The 20,203-nt window shown below is 36.1% G+C and overlaps 1 protein-coding gene across 1 annotated transcript in view; it reads right to left on the reverse strand.

The window, feature by feature from the left end:
* Positions 1-20,203, reverse strand: part of hep (hemipterous) — a 117,775-nt gene that overhangs the window by 14,484 nt on the left and 83,088 nt on the right. The window contains exons 6-7 of the mRNA XM_090369911.1: positions 17,554-17,733; positions 6,197-6,277 (exon numbers count right to left, since the gene is read on the reverse strand). Coding sequence (XP_090226037.1) covers positions 6,197-6,277; positions 17,554-17,733 — 261 coding nt within the window. The remainder of the gene's footprint in view (positions 1-6,196; positions 6,278-17,553; positions 17,734-20,203) is intronic.

Genomic DNA, 20,203 nt, shown 5'->3' on the forward strand with positions numbered 1-20,203 from the left:
ACAGAGGACCCAACACCGAACCCTGTGGGACTCCACTAATAACATTAATCCACGAAGAGCACCACCCATTAATTACCACCCTCTGTCTTCTCTCACTTAACCATCCTTTTATCCATTGTAACAACTTACCCTTAATACCATTCTTCTCCAATTTGTACAATAGTCTTCCATGTGCAACAGTGCCAAAAGCTTTCCTGAAATACAAGTATATGATATCAAAATTATTTTTTGCATCCAGTGCCTCTGTAACCATATTATAGTATCCTATCAAATATGTCAGACAGGACTTTCCCTTAACAAACCCATGCTGTGTCTGAATTATTGCTGCAGTCTTGTCTAGATGATCCTGCAATACAACTTTAACCAGTGACTCCATTATTTTACCCGGAACAGAAGTTAAACTAACTGGTCTGTAATTACTCGTGTCACCCTTCGATCCTCCTTTGTGAATCGAGTCCAAGGATGCTCTCATAATTATGCCTAAGGGTTTGCTTAGTTGCTTTGCTGCCTCCTTTAATATAACTGGATAGATCCCATCCACCCCAGGTGCCTTTCTTAGGTTTAACTTCAACAATTTCTCCTCCACTTTGCTCTCAGTTATTACAAAATCATTAAGCACCCTGCTACAATTTGATAACCTTCTCCCATTTTCAAACCTTAATAACTCCTCGTGTGTGAATGTAGATGCAAAATACTCATTCAGTTTGTTTGCTATATGAGCAGGATCAACAACAGTCGAACCATCAATATCACGTGAACCAATCAGATTCATCCTCTTCCTTTTAGAGTTTATATAAGTAAAGGAATCCTTGCTGTTTTTCTTAGCTTCCTTTGCCAAAGATTTCTCGTAATCTGCCTTCGCCTGCCTAACCTCCTTTCTGACCTGATTACAGACTAGCTTATATCTGCCATAGGCTTCTGAGTCACTTGATAATTTATATGCATCTCATGCATTTTTCTTCTCTGTCACGAGTCTCATTAGTTCATTTGATAACCATTTAGGCCTAAACCTTGAATATTTCTTAATAGGTATGAAACTTTTAGTAGCTTCCACGATTAATTCCTTGAATACTTCCCACTTAGTATTTACTGTTGGTAACATCATCAGTTGATCCCACTGTACAGAATTTAAAAACTGTCTGAGACCACTGTACTCACCTTTACGGAAGCAAAAAACCCTTTCCTTTACCCCTGATGGTAATTATATCTAAGTAAATCCCACATCAGTACACTGTGATCACTGCCACCTAGTGGTTCCTTTATCTGCAAATTCTTAATACACGAATGATCACTGCTGATAACCAGATCAAGAGTATTACCCTCTCTGGTTGCCTCTCGAACATGCTGCTGCTGCAGAAAACAATCATCCAATAAATCCACAAAAGTTTTACTAGTGTGTGAGTGACCAACCCATAAGTTCCAGTCAATATCTGGGAAGTTAAAATCCCCCATTAAAATCTCACATTCTGATTTACCAGCCCACTCTATTTCTCTGTACAATTGTTCACTGTTCTCATTCGAGTCATTAGGCCTATAACACACTCCTACTCTTATTTTTGCTTTCGCAGTGCTTAATTCCTTAATTTATTCCATTCCTCTTATATGGAAGAATTAAATGTGCAAATTCGATCTTGGCACCAATCCCAAGCATACCAAGACTGCATTTAAACAATCTTGATCACATGGGATGAAATGGTTTTCCCCATCTGCATACAAAGTTCCCTGCTATCATATAAAGCAGTATATAAAAATTTACTTCACCTTACCTGAAAGTACAGAGTTTATGGCACTCTGTGTTCAATACACTCACCTCCAAACAACCTCAAAACTAAAAAAAAAAAAAACTTTAATAAAATACTTATAATAAAGTTGAGTGAAATTTTGTTGTAAAATCCTTATATGAAAATATACTAATTTCAAACTTTTCCCAGGCTGTGAAACTAAATTTGAATTACTCTTGACTGAAAATAAATTAATTCCTACTTCCAAAATCATAATACCAGGGCATCATTACCAGATTCTCTTCAATTCTCTAACCTTTTTTATGCAATTATTTGTTTTGATTTTAGTTTTAGCACTATGTTTGCACAGTCAGCATAATCCATACCTGTTATATGGATTATGACTGGGTACAAGTATGAAATCAGTCCTAGACCACACTTCCATTCACCATTTTCCCTGCATCCTATCCTATTTCCTTTTAGATTCTTAACCCAACCAGAGAAAGCTGTTTTCTAAAATCTGCCTTTGTCTTTATCAGCTTTCAAGGGCCTACGACTATTAATATTTGCTTTGAATATATCTGTTTATACAATCTGCGATCCTTATGTGCCCATACTACCTTCAGTTAACTTTGCATCTCTCATTATTATATATAATAACCAGTGCATAGTTCTTACTAAAAACTGATTGAATTTCTCTATACTACAATTTTTCTTTCTCATAGTTATATTAATGTATTAATAGTCTATTCACAAATGAAAACAAAACTAAAAGATTTTTAACATTTTAAATCAACAGAATTACCAGAGTATCCAACTTTAAAAGCCATTGTGATTAATAATGAACACCCTCTTATCTTGTTTGGATACTCTGAATCCATTTAAATCCAAACACATTTTTGTCTCTTGAACTATGAGTTACTTGAATTTTACTGTATTTATTTGCAAAACAAATTTATTAAAATTTTATATAGGAAAAGCCATTTTTTTCAACATATTCGTGATATGACTTCACAAAGGAATTGATTATACCTTTGTACATGATGTGTATTGTGGAATATGATCACATGCTCCACTTTCAGAGTGAAGAGCAATTTAATCTTTATTCAGTGTGTTTAAGTTATATTTTGTTTCAGAAAAAAAAAAAAAAAAAGGGCTGTTATTTTTTTTCCCTCAGGCTGCTTTGGACAGCCAATCTGACCCTAGAAAGTGCATTGAACTGTTGAGGTTAATTATGAGGGTGTCACTGGTCTCAGGAGAGATTCCATTGCATTGGAGAAGCCCCAACATATCACCAATACATAAAAGCAGTTCTAGGAGTAAAGTCAGTAACTGGAGACCAGTTGGTCTGCAGTTAAATCGGAAAAGAGCAATCCAGGGACATTTAGATAGAAATGGCATTCTGAAGGACACACAACATCATTTTGTTAAGAGAAAATCATGTTTAATTAACCTGTCCAACTATTTTTACAGAGTTACTCAAAGAGCTGGATGTTTAGAATTTAGCAAGGCATTTGACTCAGGCCTTCATGAGAGGTTACTGTATAAGCTGGAACATGTTGGGATTACTGGAAAGAATCGAAGATGGATTGTAGGGTGTCTGCAGGGCAGAAATAAGAGGATAGTGATTATCTCTACCCTATAATCAGAATTGGGATCCCCAAGGATTGATTCTTTGACCACTATTGTTTCCGATTTTCATAAACAACACTGAGAGAGTCGGATACAAGATTTTAAGTGCCAGGATGCAGAATTTTGTGCTCATGGAAATGGATAAGTTTTTTGGAAATTTTTACTGTCTTTTTGATTAATTTACATATTAAATTGTGTTTTACAAATATTTTAAAGTCTTAGTCACTTCCCATAAAAATTTAGCTAGTGATTCAGTAAGTTACAACTTATTATTTGTACAGCTATTGATTGGAGTTTTGGTGTGAATATTGTAGTATGTAATGAATAGTGCAGGGGAGAAGTAGGGTTTTAATTGTGATAAATAAGTAGCTCGAAGATTCTAATCACTTGTTGTCCATATATCTTTTTTGTGTTTAGCTAAGGAATTTTTACTTTTTAGCAAGGATATAACTAATTTAACATTGCAATCGCTACAGTTTAACATAAAACTAGATAGCATGATAAGTATCACTGCATTCAGGAATCTATTAGCTTAGCTTAATATTCTCAATTAATCAATTAAATTTAGCAATTTAATTAATTTTAATTTTTAATCAATTAAATTGTATTTAAATGGAAATCATGCCCCAGACTAGAGCAGCAAAGTAACAGGCACAAAGTAGCAGGAGTGCTGTGGCTTCGGGGAAAACAGGAGGGGGGAGATTCTTCAATGCATCACAACCTAAAAAAATGTGCAACTTGTGAAATGTTTGCAGACTTTCTGGAACAGGAGATGATCAAGCCAAGAAGGATATCTTGTATGTGTATGCAGGTGCAGAGAGTGTGTGAAGATTTTAATGGTGCCAACAGCATTCTGATGGGTGTTTACACGAGTTTGGTACATGCAGTTGAAGGAATTAAAATGGGGGCCCTATCAACCTTTCAGTTGCTCAACTCAATGCCAGAGCTCACTCTTGTGCATCAGACAACACATCCACAATTTTAAAGGCAGAATGCACTGATCCCACAGGAACTAGTTATTGTTGGTGACTATTGCCAGAGAAATGGGAAATACATTGTGCAAGAAGGATAGGTGGAACAGGACCAGGATATGTCTGCCAGGGGCAAAAGTAGATGCCATTGTAGAGCAGATATCATGTTTTAAGGGCCCAAACAATGATACTGTTGTACTTGTTGGCACTAATGATATTAAGAGTAGGAGATCTGAGTACTTACTTAACAAGCACTGTTTTAAAAAAGTTGAGTTAGTACTGATTTTGAAAGTGTCGGCAATTCTGTGCTTGCTAACAGGAGACACTGTTTTTACAAGGGATGAGATATGCTTGAATAGATGGGGTGCAAGATTTGCTGATGCTATCGAGGCAGTTATAGGTGGGTCAGAAAACTGCTAGCTTGGTGGGGGGATACACAAACTAATCGTATAATTAGAGTGCAGGCAGAGGTGAAAGTGATTTTAGCATTGCTACTATTGGTACATGCAGCAGCCTGAAAAGAAAGATGTGTGGGATTTCAGGCCCTCTGTGGATCATCATGGAACAAATGAATATATGGGTTGTGTCAGGGTAAGTAAGAGTAAGAACATGTGCATGTATACTTGCATGTATGCTAATGCTAGGAGCACTGTAAATAAATTTTATGAATCTGAAGTACTGATTAGGTTGTTGAATGCAGAAATTTTAGGAATAGCAGAAACATGGTGTCACTCAGACATAAGTGATGCTGAATTTGAATATCAGGAGTACAATGTATACAGGAAGGACAGACAGAACAAGAGAGGTGGAGGGGTTATGCTCTTAAAAAGAATATTAAATTTGGTCAGTTTGGTGTGATAACTGGGAAAATACTCATCATTATGATGTGATTATGATGAGTATAACAAACAGCTATACAGGAAAATAGAGTGGGCCAGCAAATCAGAATGTCTCATAATGGGGGAATTTTAACTTTCTAGATGCTGACAGGAATTTGTGGGTTGGTCACTTACACACTAGCAAGACTTTTGTGGATTTCTTGGATAACTGTTTTCTACAGCAGCATGTTAGAGAAGCAATACTCTTGATCTGGATTTCAGCAGTGATCCTTCATGCATTAAGAATTCAGCAACACTTAAGCCTTTACACCTTTGAACTTACTTGACTACTCTGCCACGCATGCAAGAGGGAGTAATCAAGCTTGCACTTGATTCCTTCCAATACAAATTTGGTAATTTTGAAGTGATCTCTACTGACTGCAAGAGCATCCACATCAAATGAAACTGCCAACAAATTCTCTGAATGTTTGAAAGTAGTGAATAAAACAAAGGATTTTATATGTTAATAAAAATTTCTGCAAAGTTTCTTATGAACTGTTTTAAACTTTGTTCTGTAATGACGAAAAATTTTCAGTCATGATAGTTTGTCCGATTAGCCATTCTTTGTCTCTTTCCAAGCTGAAGAAACAGAAGTTTGCTTTACAAAAAATAAAGCAGCTCCTGTTTTTTTTATCATTTTTACCAATTATCAGGTTTTACCAAAACACACCAGTTTAGAGTCACTAAGCCTGAAGCTTTTCCAGCACTGAAACTAAAATTTTAAGAGTTCACTGCTTCATTACAAATTACATTTTTAATTCAGCATACCCCTTCCCACCTCTTTGTTATATCACTGAATTTTTCTCATTTCAAAACTAGTTTCAGAAATGAGTCGCTGCATCAGCAAATCTAACTTTATTTTTTGGCATATTTTACTGTATTGAAATGTGAAATTATTTTTATAACCTGATCATGTTTATGGAGATAGCACTAGCTCTAATAAAATGATCAAAGTATGTAGAAATAAAACTAAGTAATGATGGATAAATCATACCATTGATATTCCTAAACTCCACACATCGGCCCTGATATCATAATCTGGCCTTGTTGGATCTGGTGGATCAATACGCTCCGGCTATAAATAAAGCATATTTGAAATAAATATTTGATACAATAGCATGAACATTTATTTACATAATCCCCTTTTACTCTCCTTCCCAATCAGATATACTTTCCACTTCCAAAAAATTAAGTTAAATATGTGGTGTTTTTTTTAAATAAAAAAAGTAACATTTTGTATACAAGCCACCCAGGTAACCCCACCCCCCCAAATTATGCACTTTTTCATATGTATACAAGGGCTGATTAAGTTGCTCTACCTCTAATATTAAAATAATTAGTTTCATGTTCCCTTGAACTATATATTATGTACCTGCATATCTCTTATGCACATATACGTGACTGCTGAATACGGTGCTGTTTCTTGTATTCTGTGTATCTTGTAAACTCCTCTGACCGTTTGGTCGTCCCAGAGTATAAACAGAAAATTTAAATTTATATATGAAATGAGAGGTCATTCATAATACTTTTATCATTGCAAGAGAGCAACTGACTAGACAAGTTCTACCTCTGTAAGAAATGGAGAAAACTGAATTAGAGCCACTATTAAATATTTTATGAAAACGAATGGACTGACTGATATTCATAAATACTTGGTAGACACTAAGTGACTGCTCCACCATATGATGTAATTAAAAGGCAGTACCATGGTTAAGTATGGTAGGAAATCTTGTGAAGATGAACTTGCCGCAGGGGCTCCAAAAACTACCACCACTCCAGAAAATGTCAACAAAGTCATGACATTGTCCTGCAGGTCTGTCATGTCACCCTTTAACACATTAGTCACATCAGTAGGTTGGCATATGGAAGTATGTGCCTCTGTGTGTGTGTGTGTGTGTGTGTGTGTGTGTGTGTGTGTGTGTGTGTGTGTGTGTGTGTGTGTGTGTGTGTGGTGAATGCTGCTTACTGTGATCGCTTCAGGACCCAGCTTAATTCATAAAAATAGCCGGAGAAACAAGAATGCAACTGTTCAGAAATTTTTCATTCATGCAGAGTGGAAGTGGACAGAAAGAAAATATTAAAATCAAGCAGTAGCAATATATAATACTTTAATTTGACTGTCCACTATTTCTTTAAGAAAGTCATCAATAAAAATGTTCTTGGAAATTCATACAAATCATTAAAAACAAATAAAGAAAATATTAAAATCAAGAATAACAAAAGGACTAATGCTTTACTGTAAAACAGATACTGCTATAGTATGTGTCTGATGAATGGTGGCACCTGGAATACCAGTTCAACTCTGCCATGTTTTGCTGTGGTGATAGAGGACATGCCTGTAGGTAGAAAAACAAAAGTAAACATGAAAGAAACCATTTTGGGTTAAATTAGGAATTCAATTTGAAGGAAATTTTGCTTAGAGTTAGATAACGTGAAATAGCTAACCACGCAACTGTTTGAAAGAAAAGGAATTATACAGAAAATTATACAACCTTAAACAAATAGTTATACAAACTGTTTGCAACAAAAGAAATTATGCAGAAAATTTTCAGAATTGTACAGATGCAAAATATAGAAAAATGTGCAGAATTATATACAAATAATTACACAAAAGAAATTCTTACATATTCAAAGAAAAAAAAAGAAGATAAAATAAAAAGGGAATTAACCATTAAAGTTAATAAAAGTAAAGTCCAGATTAATGTCCAATTAGTTCAAAACATGGACAGGTGTTCAACACAATAAATTTTACAAGATAATGACAAATTATGTTACTGTCCATGAGATTTCATAACATTCAAGTTGTGATTAGAATCAAATAAACATTGAAGGTGGTAAAGAGCATACTTTACCACAAAATCAAAAGAAAACAAAGGTGTTATTTAAATATAAACTTAATCACTATTTACAAAATATCAAATTTCACAGTAAAAAAATATGGAGCAAACAGTTGAGTTGAATGTTACAGTTTATATAATTTGTGTTACCAGGCTGATAGCAACAGGTAAGTTTTTGAATACATTCCTTAAAATTAAGAATTTAACAAATTTAGGGGAGAAAGCTTGGTGAAATTCTGAAAAAAATTTAAGAAAGTGAAGTATAGGCATTGATTGATAAATACAAAATAGGTTTATAATTCAGACAATAACTGTCATCTTTTAAGAAAGACAGCGTGAAAATTTCTGTAAGGACTGAAAGGAAGCAGGAGAGGAAAAGATTTCTGACCAGGAGTAACAGGACTAGCGACAGACAGTAACTGTGAACGAAATTCATTGTAAATGGGGCAAAAGAAAAGAATGTGGGCGGGTAGAATCCTTGACAGAACTACAAAGACAAAGTTCGGAGTTGGAAAGATGGAAATAGGCAAGTTTAAAATTTAAGGAACCGTGTCCTATTAAAAGAAAGCTAGAAAACATGCTGGGATAAAACCATTTACGAGTATTTTTATTAACAAATGCAGCTTCTGAAATAAATAATTTTTTAATTAAACTTTTTCGGGAATCAGACCAGCGAAGTTGCCAATGGTTGTGAAGGATTTTTAAAATTCGTTATTTTTCTTGTTTAGGACTGGAGGAAACATCAGTTTGAATTCCATTGAATCCTGCAAGGAGGCCTTTACGAATGAAGTAAGAAAGTCCACGTAAATTAAATATAAGTCTAAAGGTAGTGAACCAGATATAACTTGTAGGGAAGAGATAGACAGTTCTACATGCCTTAACAAGTACTAGGAGGATTGCATTGGATTGAACCAAGCTTGGACTGAACTATAAGCAATTTAGTGCATTGAACCGGGCTGCAGCAACATAAGTGGTAATTGGTAAATTACCACTTATGTTGGTAAAACAGCTTTGTATAGTGCATACAAAATCTTATGGTTCAGCCTCTAGGCCTGACAGAAAATGCAAAAAACAATTTGAAAGACAAATTTTCTCACTTTGTCAGTCAAATGATTCAGATGGAAAAGAAAGGTAAGGTGATTATCAAGCAGTAATCCAAGGAATTTCGTGGTAGTTACAAAAGGAAGAGATTTACGATTAATTTTTATTGAGGAGCATGAGTTTACAAAAGGTTGCCTTTAAAGATCCTCATACAAGTTTTACTGTGAGAAATAGTAAGTTTGTTAAGCAATGTATGTGTATGTGTGGTATGGTTGTTTATTGGCGCATTAGCTGCTATGGCTATAGTGCGCCTATTCGTAGGAATATTAGAAATTAATTAACAATGAAGCCAGTTTTCAATTTAATTTCAGTTCTGAAATCTATTCATAAAAGATTATACACTCCAATTTGTTTCAAAAAGCAGAAAAGTTCATTAACATTTGCCTCCTTTCCAATGATATGATGTAATGTCAACGGTTCTCGAAGATTAGCCAGATTTTGAAGTATTGAAGCTTGACGTTGTTGATAATGTGGACAGTCAATAAGAATATGTTTGACTGTTAGATGTTCTAAGCAGTGTGGACACTGGGGAGGATCATCACCCATTAGTAGATGGAGGTGAATCAGATGGGTGTGTTCTATTCTCATTGTTAAGCAATGACCAATCAGAAAGTTGTGCAAGAACAGAATAAGAGTTTTCTTCTAATGAATGGCAAGAATTTCCATAAAAGAGAACTAAATCATCCACGTATGCAACTGATGAATAATTTGGGAACACTTTTAGCAACCACTGGGTGAGAACAAAATTCCAAAACAAAGGTCCAAGGATAGACATCCATATAAGACTTTCCGAGAAACTGTGTGAAAATTTGATGTAACCTTAACAGATCTATCTGCAAAATAATTCCTAATAAGATTGTATAGGTTAGCAGGGCAGGTCAGCGTTCTAGACGTTTGAGGGCGCTCTCCCAACAAAGAGTCAAAGGCCCTCGAAGTCAATAAAAATTGCTAGTTCATATTTAAAAGACAATTCATTAATGAAATTCAGAAGAGTAACAAGGGCATATTCAGCAACAACTACAGAAGGAAAACCATATTGATTACTAGAATAGCTGTCTGTGTTTTGAAGCTAAGCCAGGATTCTATATGAGATCAAATGTTCTAAGACCTTGCCAAAATTAGATAAAGTGATAGGTCTGTAAGACCAGGGAAGATTAGGAGAGTTGTCAGGTTTCAACAGAATTCTTAAGTGGCAGATTTACATGAATTTGGGAAAACAGACCATTGTAGACATTTATTATATAAATTTAGAAGAACATTTGGACAGCAGGAGTGAAGTTTTATCAAAAACTTCCCTATGATAAGATCTTCGCCAGGACACCGATTAGGTTTAACCTTGGCAATGGCAGAAGATAATTCAACAGGGGGGTAACAGGAACAGCAACTGAGAAGTAAAGTAATTAAGATTAAGTGATCAAATATCTTTATGACAGGGCAAATCTAAAAGGTGATCATCAGGTAAGAAGAGAGAATCCAGAATTGAATTTACAGTATCTGTCCAAAAAAAAAAAAGATTCAGTGTTATTACTTATAACAGTGTTATAGATAATAGGTGAATGTAGCTTGTTTCTAGCAATTTTGTAAACAATGTTCCACGGAGTTTAATCACCAACATGATGAACAAATTTCTTCCAGGTGTCAAATTTGGATTTAGCAATGAAACAAAACATACTGATGTTTTTTTTCTTAAGATAAATTATGCAGAAATAATTGACATCATCAGGTGGCCAAGAACATCTTATGCCATTGATAATTTTTTCTAATGGATTTCCTATTAGTAGAGTGAGTAGCAGCTTTGAGGAGTATTATAAACAAGAGTAGCACAGTCATCTGGAGGCAATTTTCAGAAACTTCAGAAATCAAAGTATTAGAGAATGTTTGCCAATTGGCATTTCGCAAGGAAAAACAAGAGGTGGAGGTATACCAGGAAGAAATGGAAGGAACAGGCTGAATCTGAAAGAAAATTGCATAATGATCAGAAGAGGTCCAATCAACAAACTATCCAAGAACAGATTTTTCTATATTCTCTATTATGTAGCACACAGCAAAATGGAAAGTAAAATAAAATGATGAGTTGTAGTTAAACTAGGTTTAATTTTAAATACATACGATAAACAGTAAAAACAAAATATGTTAGATACATACAGTAACCAGTAACACAAAAAGCTTTCGGCTTTATGCTGCCCTTCATCAGTTAACCATTGGATTGAAAGTTTTGGGAATGTAGAACTTAAGAGCGTGCAATGGCATTCACACACAATGAACTGTGTGATGCAACAACTAACTGTTGGAAGTTGAAGTCTGTGGTTGCGACGTAGTAGTAGTAGTAGTAGTGGCACATGATGCAAGAAAGCAAGTGTAGGAGCTTATGCAGCATCAGCCAAAAAAAAAAAAAAAAAAAAACACACCATTCCCTCCAAATGCCTGTCCAGTTCCTCCTTAAATTTATTTAACCTATCAACTTCCACAACGACAGATGGAAGTTTGTTCCAGCAATTAACCACCCACTGGCTAAAGGCAAATTTCCGCACATCTATTCTACATCTATCCTTTCTTAATTTGAACTTATGTCCCCGTAGGTTCGTAATCTGAACAAGTGGAAGGATCCCATCAGAATTCAGCGTGCTCAACCCATTCAAGGCCTTATAGACCTCAATCAGATCACCGCGCAGGTGCCTAGTCTCTAGCCACTGCAATTTGCAGAACTTAAGCCTCTCTTCGTAAGAGAATCCCTTCATTCCCCTCACCAATCGCGTTGCTCTTCTCTGTACACGCTCAAGCAAATCTACATCCTTCCTAAAATGAGGCCTCCAGACCTGTACGCAGTACTCAAGGTGTGGCCTGACCATTGCCTTATACAGAGGGACAATCACCTCCTTTTCCCTGCTAGCAAAATTCCTATATATCATTGACAAAACCCCATGACCTGCCCTAGCAGCCTGTCTGCATTGCTCAGAAAACTTCATATCTGACTGCACAATTACTCCCAGGTCTTTTTCATTTTCTACCACCTTAAGTGTGGTACCACACAGTTGGTACCACATTGTTCTCATACGTGTGAGAACAATGTTCTCACACGTATGAGAACATTGCCACCATTTGTCAGTCATGAGAATAATGAATCCAGAGCACATAGGCCTTTTTACCTAAGAACAGATTTTGTTTAAAATAGAGGAAGTACAGAACATTAAATCAATATTGGACTGACCAACAGAAGAAAAAGTAAAAAGGTAGATCAAGTTTGTTAAGAATATTAAGTCGATGCTGCAGGATAAAATCTTCAGAACAACCATGAGTGTTGGATGAAGAAAAGAACCAAATCATGGACTTGGCATTAAAATCGCCAGCTAAATAAAATTTACAGGGCACAAGATTCTGAAAGTATGGTCAAGAAAAGAAAGAATCCTATCCAATTCATCTTGAGGATTGATTGATTTGGTAGTTGTTGGCGCATCGGCTTCTGTGGCCATATTGCACCTCCCAAGGTTTTTGCAGTACTTTGATCCAAGCCCGAGGTGGGAATCGAACCCGCGACCTTTGGGTTGCCGGGCAGGTACTTTACCCACTCGGCTAGCCCGGTCGGCTTCATCTTGAGGAGGGCAATAAACTGAAAAGAAATAGATACTTCCAAAGGGACCAGATATATATGCACAAGTTACAAAGTGGGAACTGTTTAGCCAATCAAAGTAACCTTCAAAATATCATTCAAAATCACAATAGCAGAATGAGTTGATGAGAAGCACAGACTGGTAGGAGAAGAGATACAGTACATTTTTCATTCAGTAATGACACTGACAAGCATATGAACTGTATAAAGCAAAATAGCTACACAATGGTGTTGGAGTTCAAGAACAAATCAGGATGGTATGTAATCACTTTCAATGCACATGTGTAAGATGCAATAAAACAAAAAAGCAACAACAAACTAAAGTGCTACTTAAAATAAATGTCATTTCTTTCTGTGTATTAGCATGTCTAATGTCAATCAAAAAAAAGCAGAAGCAATACTCCCGTACAGACAAGCTAGAGAGGTTTACAATAAATAAAAACCTAATAAAAATACACAAAATAAGCAAATGAAGCTTTTTATTCCTGTTAAAAAGAATAAAATAAAATAATAAAGTAAAAAAATTTCACTGAAACTGGAGATAACAGCTAAAGTTAGAAGTTTTATGTCAGTCAGTCTAAAATATTAATTTTTTTTTTTACACTGTCACAAAGCCAAACATCAAGGTTAAGATTAAAATGTGGCTAGCTTGATCGAGATGTTGACATATGAATAATCAAATCTTCATGTTCTGGAAGTTTTAAACTGGAGAGATGAACTGCTTCTGTTAACCTTGGGTGGAATTCACCACTGAAGAAAGTCCCAGACGTTGTGGAAGTCACTTTGGCTAGTGATCACAGATACAAAACACCAAACAACTTTGTACTGACAGTGACCAGTACAGGCATTATTTCAATTTGTTGGTGACATGAGATGACATAACATAACAGGAAGTCCAAGCTTGGCACTGAATTACGTAATGAGAAAATATCCGGCTGACATAATATACTGAAGTGGATTTCAAGACAAAGGGCGAGATTAGTGATGCAATAGAAATGAGGGCAGAATACAGATGATAATGTATTTCCAGTACTCAGTTATGAATGACAATAGGGTTGAACTCCATAAACCAAAAGGCTGCTAGAATGGCAAAGCAAAACTTGGCAGGCTTCCAATCTTGACAGTATTCCTAGTACATTGCTCAACAAAATTAACAGAACATGTAGACAATGTGGTGTAACTCATACACCTTGTGATGGAGCGGAACAAAATTTGGTATGGTGGTGTACCATAAAAATAGGATATGAGGAGACAACAAGAAACTTTGGACAGGTACAAGGCACATTTATAGGGGTTGTATAAGAATTACTAAAATGATCACATTACAGAAATTGATGCAAGATGCTTGAAAATATGGTCACATGGCATTAGTACAGCATATGATCCCCCTCCAACAGCTAAACATACCAAGGGTGATGAACCATGTTTTAAATAAGGGTGTGTATAAGATTCTGTGGCAACAAATCCCATTCTTTCACCAGCGCAGACCTTGGGTGGAAGGCTCACCAAGTAACTAAGGAGTTGGCTGTCAGTGTGCAATGCAATTCCCAAGGGCATCCCACATGTTCGATCAGATTTAAGTCTGTTTATCATGCTGGCCACAGCATGTCATTGGATACCTTCAGTTTCAAGATATCCGCACTTGAGTGCGGATATCTTGAAACTGAAACTATATTGCTTCCTTGAAACTATATTGCTTCCTTGCAGTGGCACTATCGTGCAAAAAGAAACTCTCGGCCAACTGCACCCCTAAAAAGTTGCACATAGGGTTTGAGGATCTGTTCTCTGTATAGTTACTGTACCTCTATCAAAAATATTTACGATGAGTGCTGCCATTGATCATTATTCTGCCCGACATGAGCACACTGCCTCCACCATAAGTGTCCCTTTCTCTGATGTTGGAGGGATGGTACCACATTCCTTATTGTCTCCAGATGAAACAATGTCTAGAATCTGTTTGTAGGCTAAAATGGACTCAAAGAACAGAACTGTATTATCCCATTTGTCAGGGCTTCCAGTCATATGCTCGTGGTACAAGTTTCGACGAGCTCTGTGGTGTTTTGGAGTTAATGGGACACAAACCACTGGCTTCCTTGCATAGTCCACTTGAATCTTCGTAACACACCCAGTTGAAATGTTTTCACTGGCCATAGCAACCGCAAGAGACAGTTGATGACAGGACATCACAGGGTTCCGTCTTGCTGTTAGAGCCAATAGCAGTCTGTTCTGGCTGACGTAGCCGTCAGGTGATATTGGCCAGCTCTTCTTGTAATGGTTCCTGTCTCCTGAAACTGCTTTCAAAGTGCTGAGATGACACTGCACGACACGTTAAGCCAATGATCCACCTCAGCCTGCGATTGCCCGGCTTCAAGTTGTCTAGTGGCCTGCCATCTCAAAGAATCATCTAAATGACAATGACTTGCCATCCTGAGTACTGTAAATGTGGTGATCCCACTGAGCAAGCCAAAAAAACAGGAATGAAGTGACAGGGTCACAACCCATGTTTTTGTAGGTGTAGCTCTGTAAGGTGGTAGATCAATTTCTATTGGATACTCTGAATTTACATGCATTTGATCCCCTATTTTTATAAAAGGATGCCTATTTATATCAAACATTTGCCTTCGGTGACATGATCCACAATAAAATATTCATGAAAAACATTTTGTTCTTTTAATTTTGTCGAGCAGTGTAAGTGTGGAAGTGGCTTCCATATGTCAAGAATTAGAAGCTGGCCAGGCAAGTGAGTGGCTACCAGTGAGAATTGAATTACTAATATTAAAGTCACTGACATGCACACATTAACCACATGTATGAAGTGTATTTTTAGGAATATTTATCAAAATGTGCTATGCATTGCAAGTTAAAGTGAATCTGTAGTTGGTTTGCTATTAGACTTTTCAATGGTATTTTTTTTGGAACAATGCAAACTATATAGCATGTTTTCAATAAAATATTTCAAAACTGCACAGATAATTATAGAACTACATGTTTGGGTAGAACTGTATATTACAAAAACCACCTACTTAATGCAGTTTTTGAAGTTGCTCTTATCATGTGATCAACTCCACACATCTACAATTTAGCACACACCTGCCCACATTCAGGTATTAGTCAACTTTTACCACAGTTGACTACTGCATACACTAATTTTGTTGCTTATTTAATTTATTCTTAATCTGTATTGAGCTTAACCGCCCAAGACACCTTGAACCACACTTTATGGCGGGAAAAAATTCCTAACAAGAAATAACTTGTAGGCTGAGGAAACCCATTGTAAATGGAAACACTCCTCTTGAAGAAGAAGAAGAATCTGTACTGAGTTCTATAAGCACTCTGACAGTGCAGCCTAAGTATTCCATCTGTTGAAAGTAGACCCAATACTTTATTTTTAACAAAATCAGTGAAATTCTCTGGGCAGTGCCAGGACAGCTCATGGGGTTTTGCCAATGACATACAGAAACTTTGCTAGCAGGGATAAGGAGGTGATTATCCCTTTGTATAAGGCCATGGTTAGGCCACATGTTGAGTACTGTATATAGGTCTGGAAGCCTCACTTTAGGAAGGATGTAGATCTGCCGGAAGGGCAACCAGATTGGTGAAGGGAACAAAAGGATGCCTTTACCTAGAGAGGCTTCAGTTCTGCAAATTGTAGCATCTTGAGACCAGGCACCTGGGGGAAATCTGACAGGTGTTTAAAGCCTTGAATGGATAGTAAGCTGAATGTTAATGGTATTCTTCCACTTGCTGAGATCACACATAAGGGGGCATAACTTCAAGCTGAGGAAGGAGGTTGCAGGATAGATGTGAATTAGTTTGCTTTCAGCCAGTGGGTGGTTGATTGTTGGAACAGGCTTTCATCTGCTGTTGTGGAAGTGGATGGGTTCAATAAATTTGAGGGAGAGCTAGACAAAACTTTCTTTATTCAAAATTTTAATTGCTTATTTACTACTGTGTAAAACTACACATCCTTTTTCTAAACTATCTGTGCCAGCAAAATCACTAATATAATTTAAAGTATACACCTTCAAAAGTAACAGCGGTCACTATATCTCTGGAATAAGCATCTTACATTATCATAGTGATAATGTAATACCCAGGAGCCTATGATAATGCAATCCTCAACCCATGATTATAATTTGATATAAGGAAAGATCTGGATCATTATCAATAATGTTTCAGTTAGAGAATTTGGAACAAACAAATAAAGCATGACATCAGTTAATACTACACAAAGGCAGCACGAAATCTTTCAGGAAAAGTGGTCTAAATTTTAGGAACACTGTCTATTAGCAATGTGCATAGAGTCTTTCTGATGACCTTGAAAATTATGGATAAAGAGGCATGGTCTAGGTTTTTAAAAATCAAATTTAGATTTTTAGAATATCTTCTAAATATTCAAATGTTTCACATTTCTCAGGTATGCATTAACAAAATGCATTCAATCCATTCTTAATGAACACTGAAAATTGCACAGATTTTGAAGTAATGATGTTACCAGAAAGAAGAAAAAAAATATATAATAAAAAATTTAACTGTAATTTTCCAAGTGAAATTCAACAAACGTTTAGCTTGCCCCTCCATTATCAGTGCCATAGTCAAAAACGAAAAGAGAACATGTCAATCCAAATTTCTGCACGCTCATAGTACTTCCTGCTTAGTTATATATTTTTTAGAACTTTGTAGAGCAATTTACTGAAGTGCTTTATATAAGCAAGTGATTTTTGTCAATTTAGTAATAGATAATATATCAAGCTTATTCTAAAACTGCAATATTCAATAATATAAAGAAGCAATTCAGTTACTTACTGCCATATATGCAGCACATCCAGCAGACCTTGTTTTGGCTTTGGAATCCACTAGTCTACCACTAATGCCAAAGTCACATAATTTTACAGTGCCTTTCTCATCCAGCAAAATATTGGATGGTTTCACATCTCGGTGAATGACACCATGTTTTTCCTTTAAATAATGAAGTGCTTTAACAATCTGTAAGAAAATAATCACAATAACTAATAAAAACAAAAAGCCCATACACAAGCATGCACATGTAACTAAAATAAAAAATATATATACACATACTATAGCTATTTTTGTGAGCCTAGCATAAATGCTTGCATTACATAAAATGCTGTTCCTCTTTTTTTTTTCTTTCTTCTATTGTACTTGCATACTACATTGTACCCCCACTTTACGATATTAATCCATTCCAGAGACACCAACGTATCATGAAAATATCGTAATGTGAATCTGATAACACATTGTTTTTTGTTAAAATTTTTGCTATATAACTAAGCTATTATCTCTCTAAAAGGTGATTTTTATAATGGAAATTGTAAAACTAATATGTTGATTAAAGCACAAAGCAAAAATCACTCCAACTAAAGGATGCATAAACACAGCTAACACGTTTACAAACTCTGCTATTTGGATGACAGGAAGAACCACGTGGTTTGGTTGGAGACAATCATAAGCCCGTTGTAAAGTGAAATAAGTTAGCGGCAGTTAACATAAGCACTGGTTTGTAGAATCAGCTGCATTATAGAATCAAATTTCAAAAAACCAATTCAAATCATTAAAATGCACTACACTTTCATCATTATCATACGTTCGGTTATTAGAATCGATTTTGAATGCCTTTGTGATATTTTTCTAAAGTGCATTTCTAGAGGTCACTACCATAAAACAATAAAAACAATTTGCAGTTTCCAGTTTATTGGGCTTTTCTGTTAGTGCAATCTATTATAAACCGATAGTAAACTATCTTATTACATTTGCTATTACATCGATAGCTGGAATTCTGTGGGTTTTTACATTATTATGGTGAAATGTGCCCCTTCCATGAAATCTCCAATCATATAAAAAACAAAATAAATTTTCAGAATCTTCTCTTCGTCCTTATTTTTTAAGCATTGTAAACTTGTTACTCCATATCTCACTTGCGCTACACATTAGTTGCAATTTGTGCGTACCATGTTCTTTGTTATTGATTGCTTATCTTTTTTACTGTTTTAAATTATACAACCCAAAAAAAAAAAAAATAATAATAAAAATTTCAGTGAACAGAAATATCAATTAGTATGTACATATTACAGTATGTATTAATTAAGCTATGTTATGTAAGCGTAACTTTATTTTTATTTTGCTAACTGTGGAAAATATTCTTCCGATTTTCTCATATCATTTAATTTTGTTAATTGGTAAGGCAATAATGTATAAATTTGTGCTTAATATATCTTTACTTTTATAGCCTGTGGATAATGGGGATACCTGCTGGCTGCAGTCTATTGCTCGAACTGCAGCATCAAAACCAGTTTCAATCTCTTGTCGGAGCAAAGCATGGTGGACCCAACAGCTCAGCCTTGAATTTCAGAATAAACAAAGGCTACATGCAAAATTGAAAGCAACATCAGACCCACTAGACAGGACTGCATACTCAAGAGCCCGTACCCAGTTCTACAGAAGCAAATCTAAAGCCATGAAAGCCTACATCGACAAAACAATCAAGATCAGGAAGGCACCGTTTAAGGCAAGGCATGACGAATTCCTTCAACAACTTAATCCAATCGAATGGCTAGACTACATCACAAGATTTAAGCCGAAGTCAGCATCAGACCTTAAGAGCATTCAACAACAGTTGTCAGCGAGATGTCCTCACTTCCATCAACATTACAAAAAGAGCTTATCCAGGCCATCAATGATATCCCACCAATGTCTTGCACCAGATGATGGGGTCCCACAATTCATCTTTAAGAGCGTTAGTGTTTTCATCATTGATGTACTCCTAGGAATCCTTAATGGAATCCTCAATGGAATCCTCACATTGTAGTTTCCCAACAGCCTGAAATCAATATATTGTCTGACCAATCCCCAAAACACAAGGAGTGACCTCAGTTTCACAATTCAGGCCAATAATAAAAGCTTCATGTCTCCTAAAAGCCATTGAGAAGTGCCTTCTTCCCATTCTAACCAACCAGGTTCTGCCATGTGAATTACCATTTATTCACTATGCCTTGAAATGCAGGTCCACCATTACCAACCACCAACACCATTATGGGGGCTCTACAAGATAGGGCCGAGATGGCAATTGTTTATCTGGATATCCAGTCTGTATTCGACAACACAGACATCCAGCCTCTCCTGCAACTTTGTGAGGAGGGATACCAGATCAAAGGCAATATGGTGGAATTCTTGAAGTCGCTACTTACAACAAGGGTCTTTCATCTGACTGTGAATAAAAAATCATTCACAAGGAAAGTTTGTGTAGGTGTTCCCCAGGTCGGAGTTCTTTCAGGGCTCCTCTTTACGGCTGCCATCGACCCATTCCTGTGCCAGCAAACAGAATTTATCAGTTATGCAGACGACTTGAAGCTCCTCTATCGGATCCATGGGGCCGCCCAACCTGATTCTGCTTCCGAAACCATCATTATTGTTGTTGTTGTTGTTGTTGTTGTTTGGT

This window comes from Mastigoproctus giganteus, chromosome 3, assembly GCF_048544385.1.
Source record: "Mastigoproctus giganteus isolate SK-2022 chromosome 3, ASM4854438v1, whole genome shotgun sequence".
Taxonomy (NCBI): domain Eukaryota; kingdom Metazoa; phylum Arthropoda; class Arachnida; order Uropygi; family Thelyphonidae; genus Mastigoproctus; species Mastigoproctus giganteus.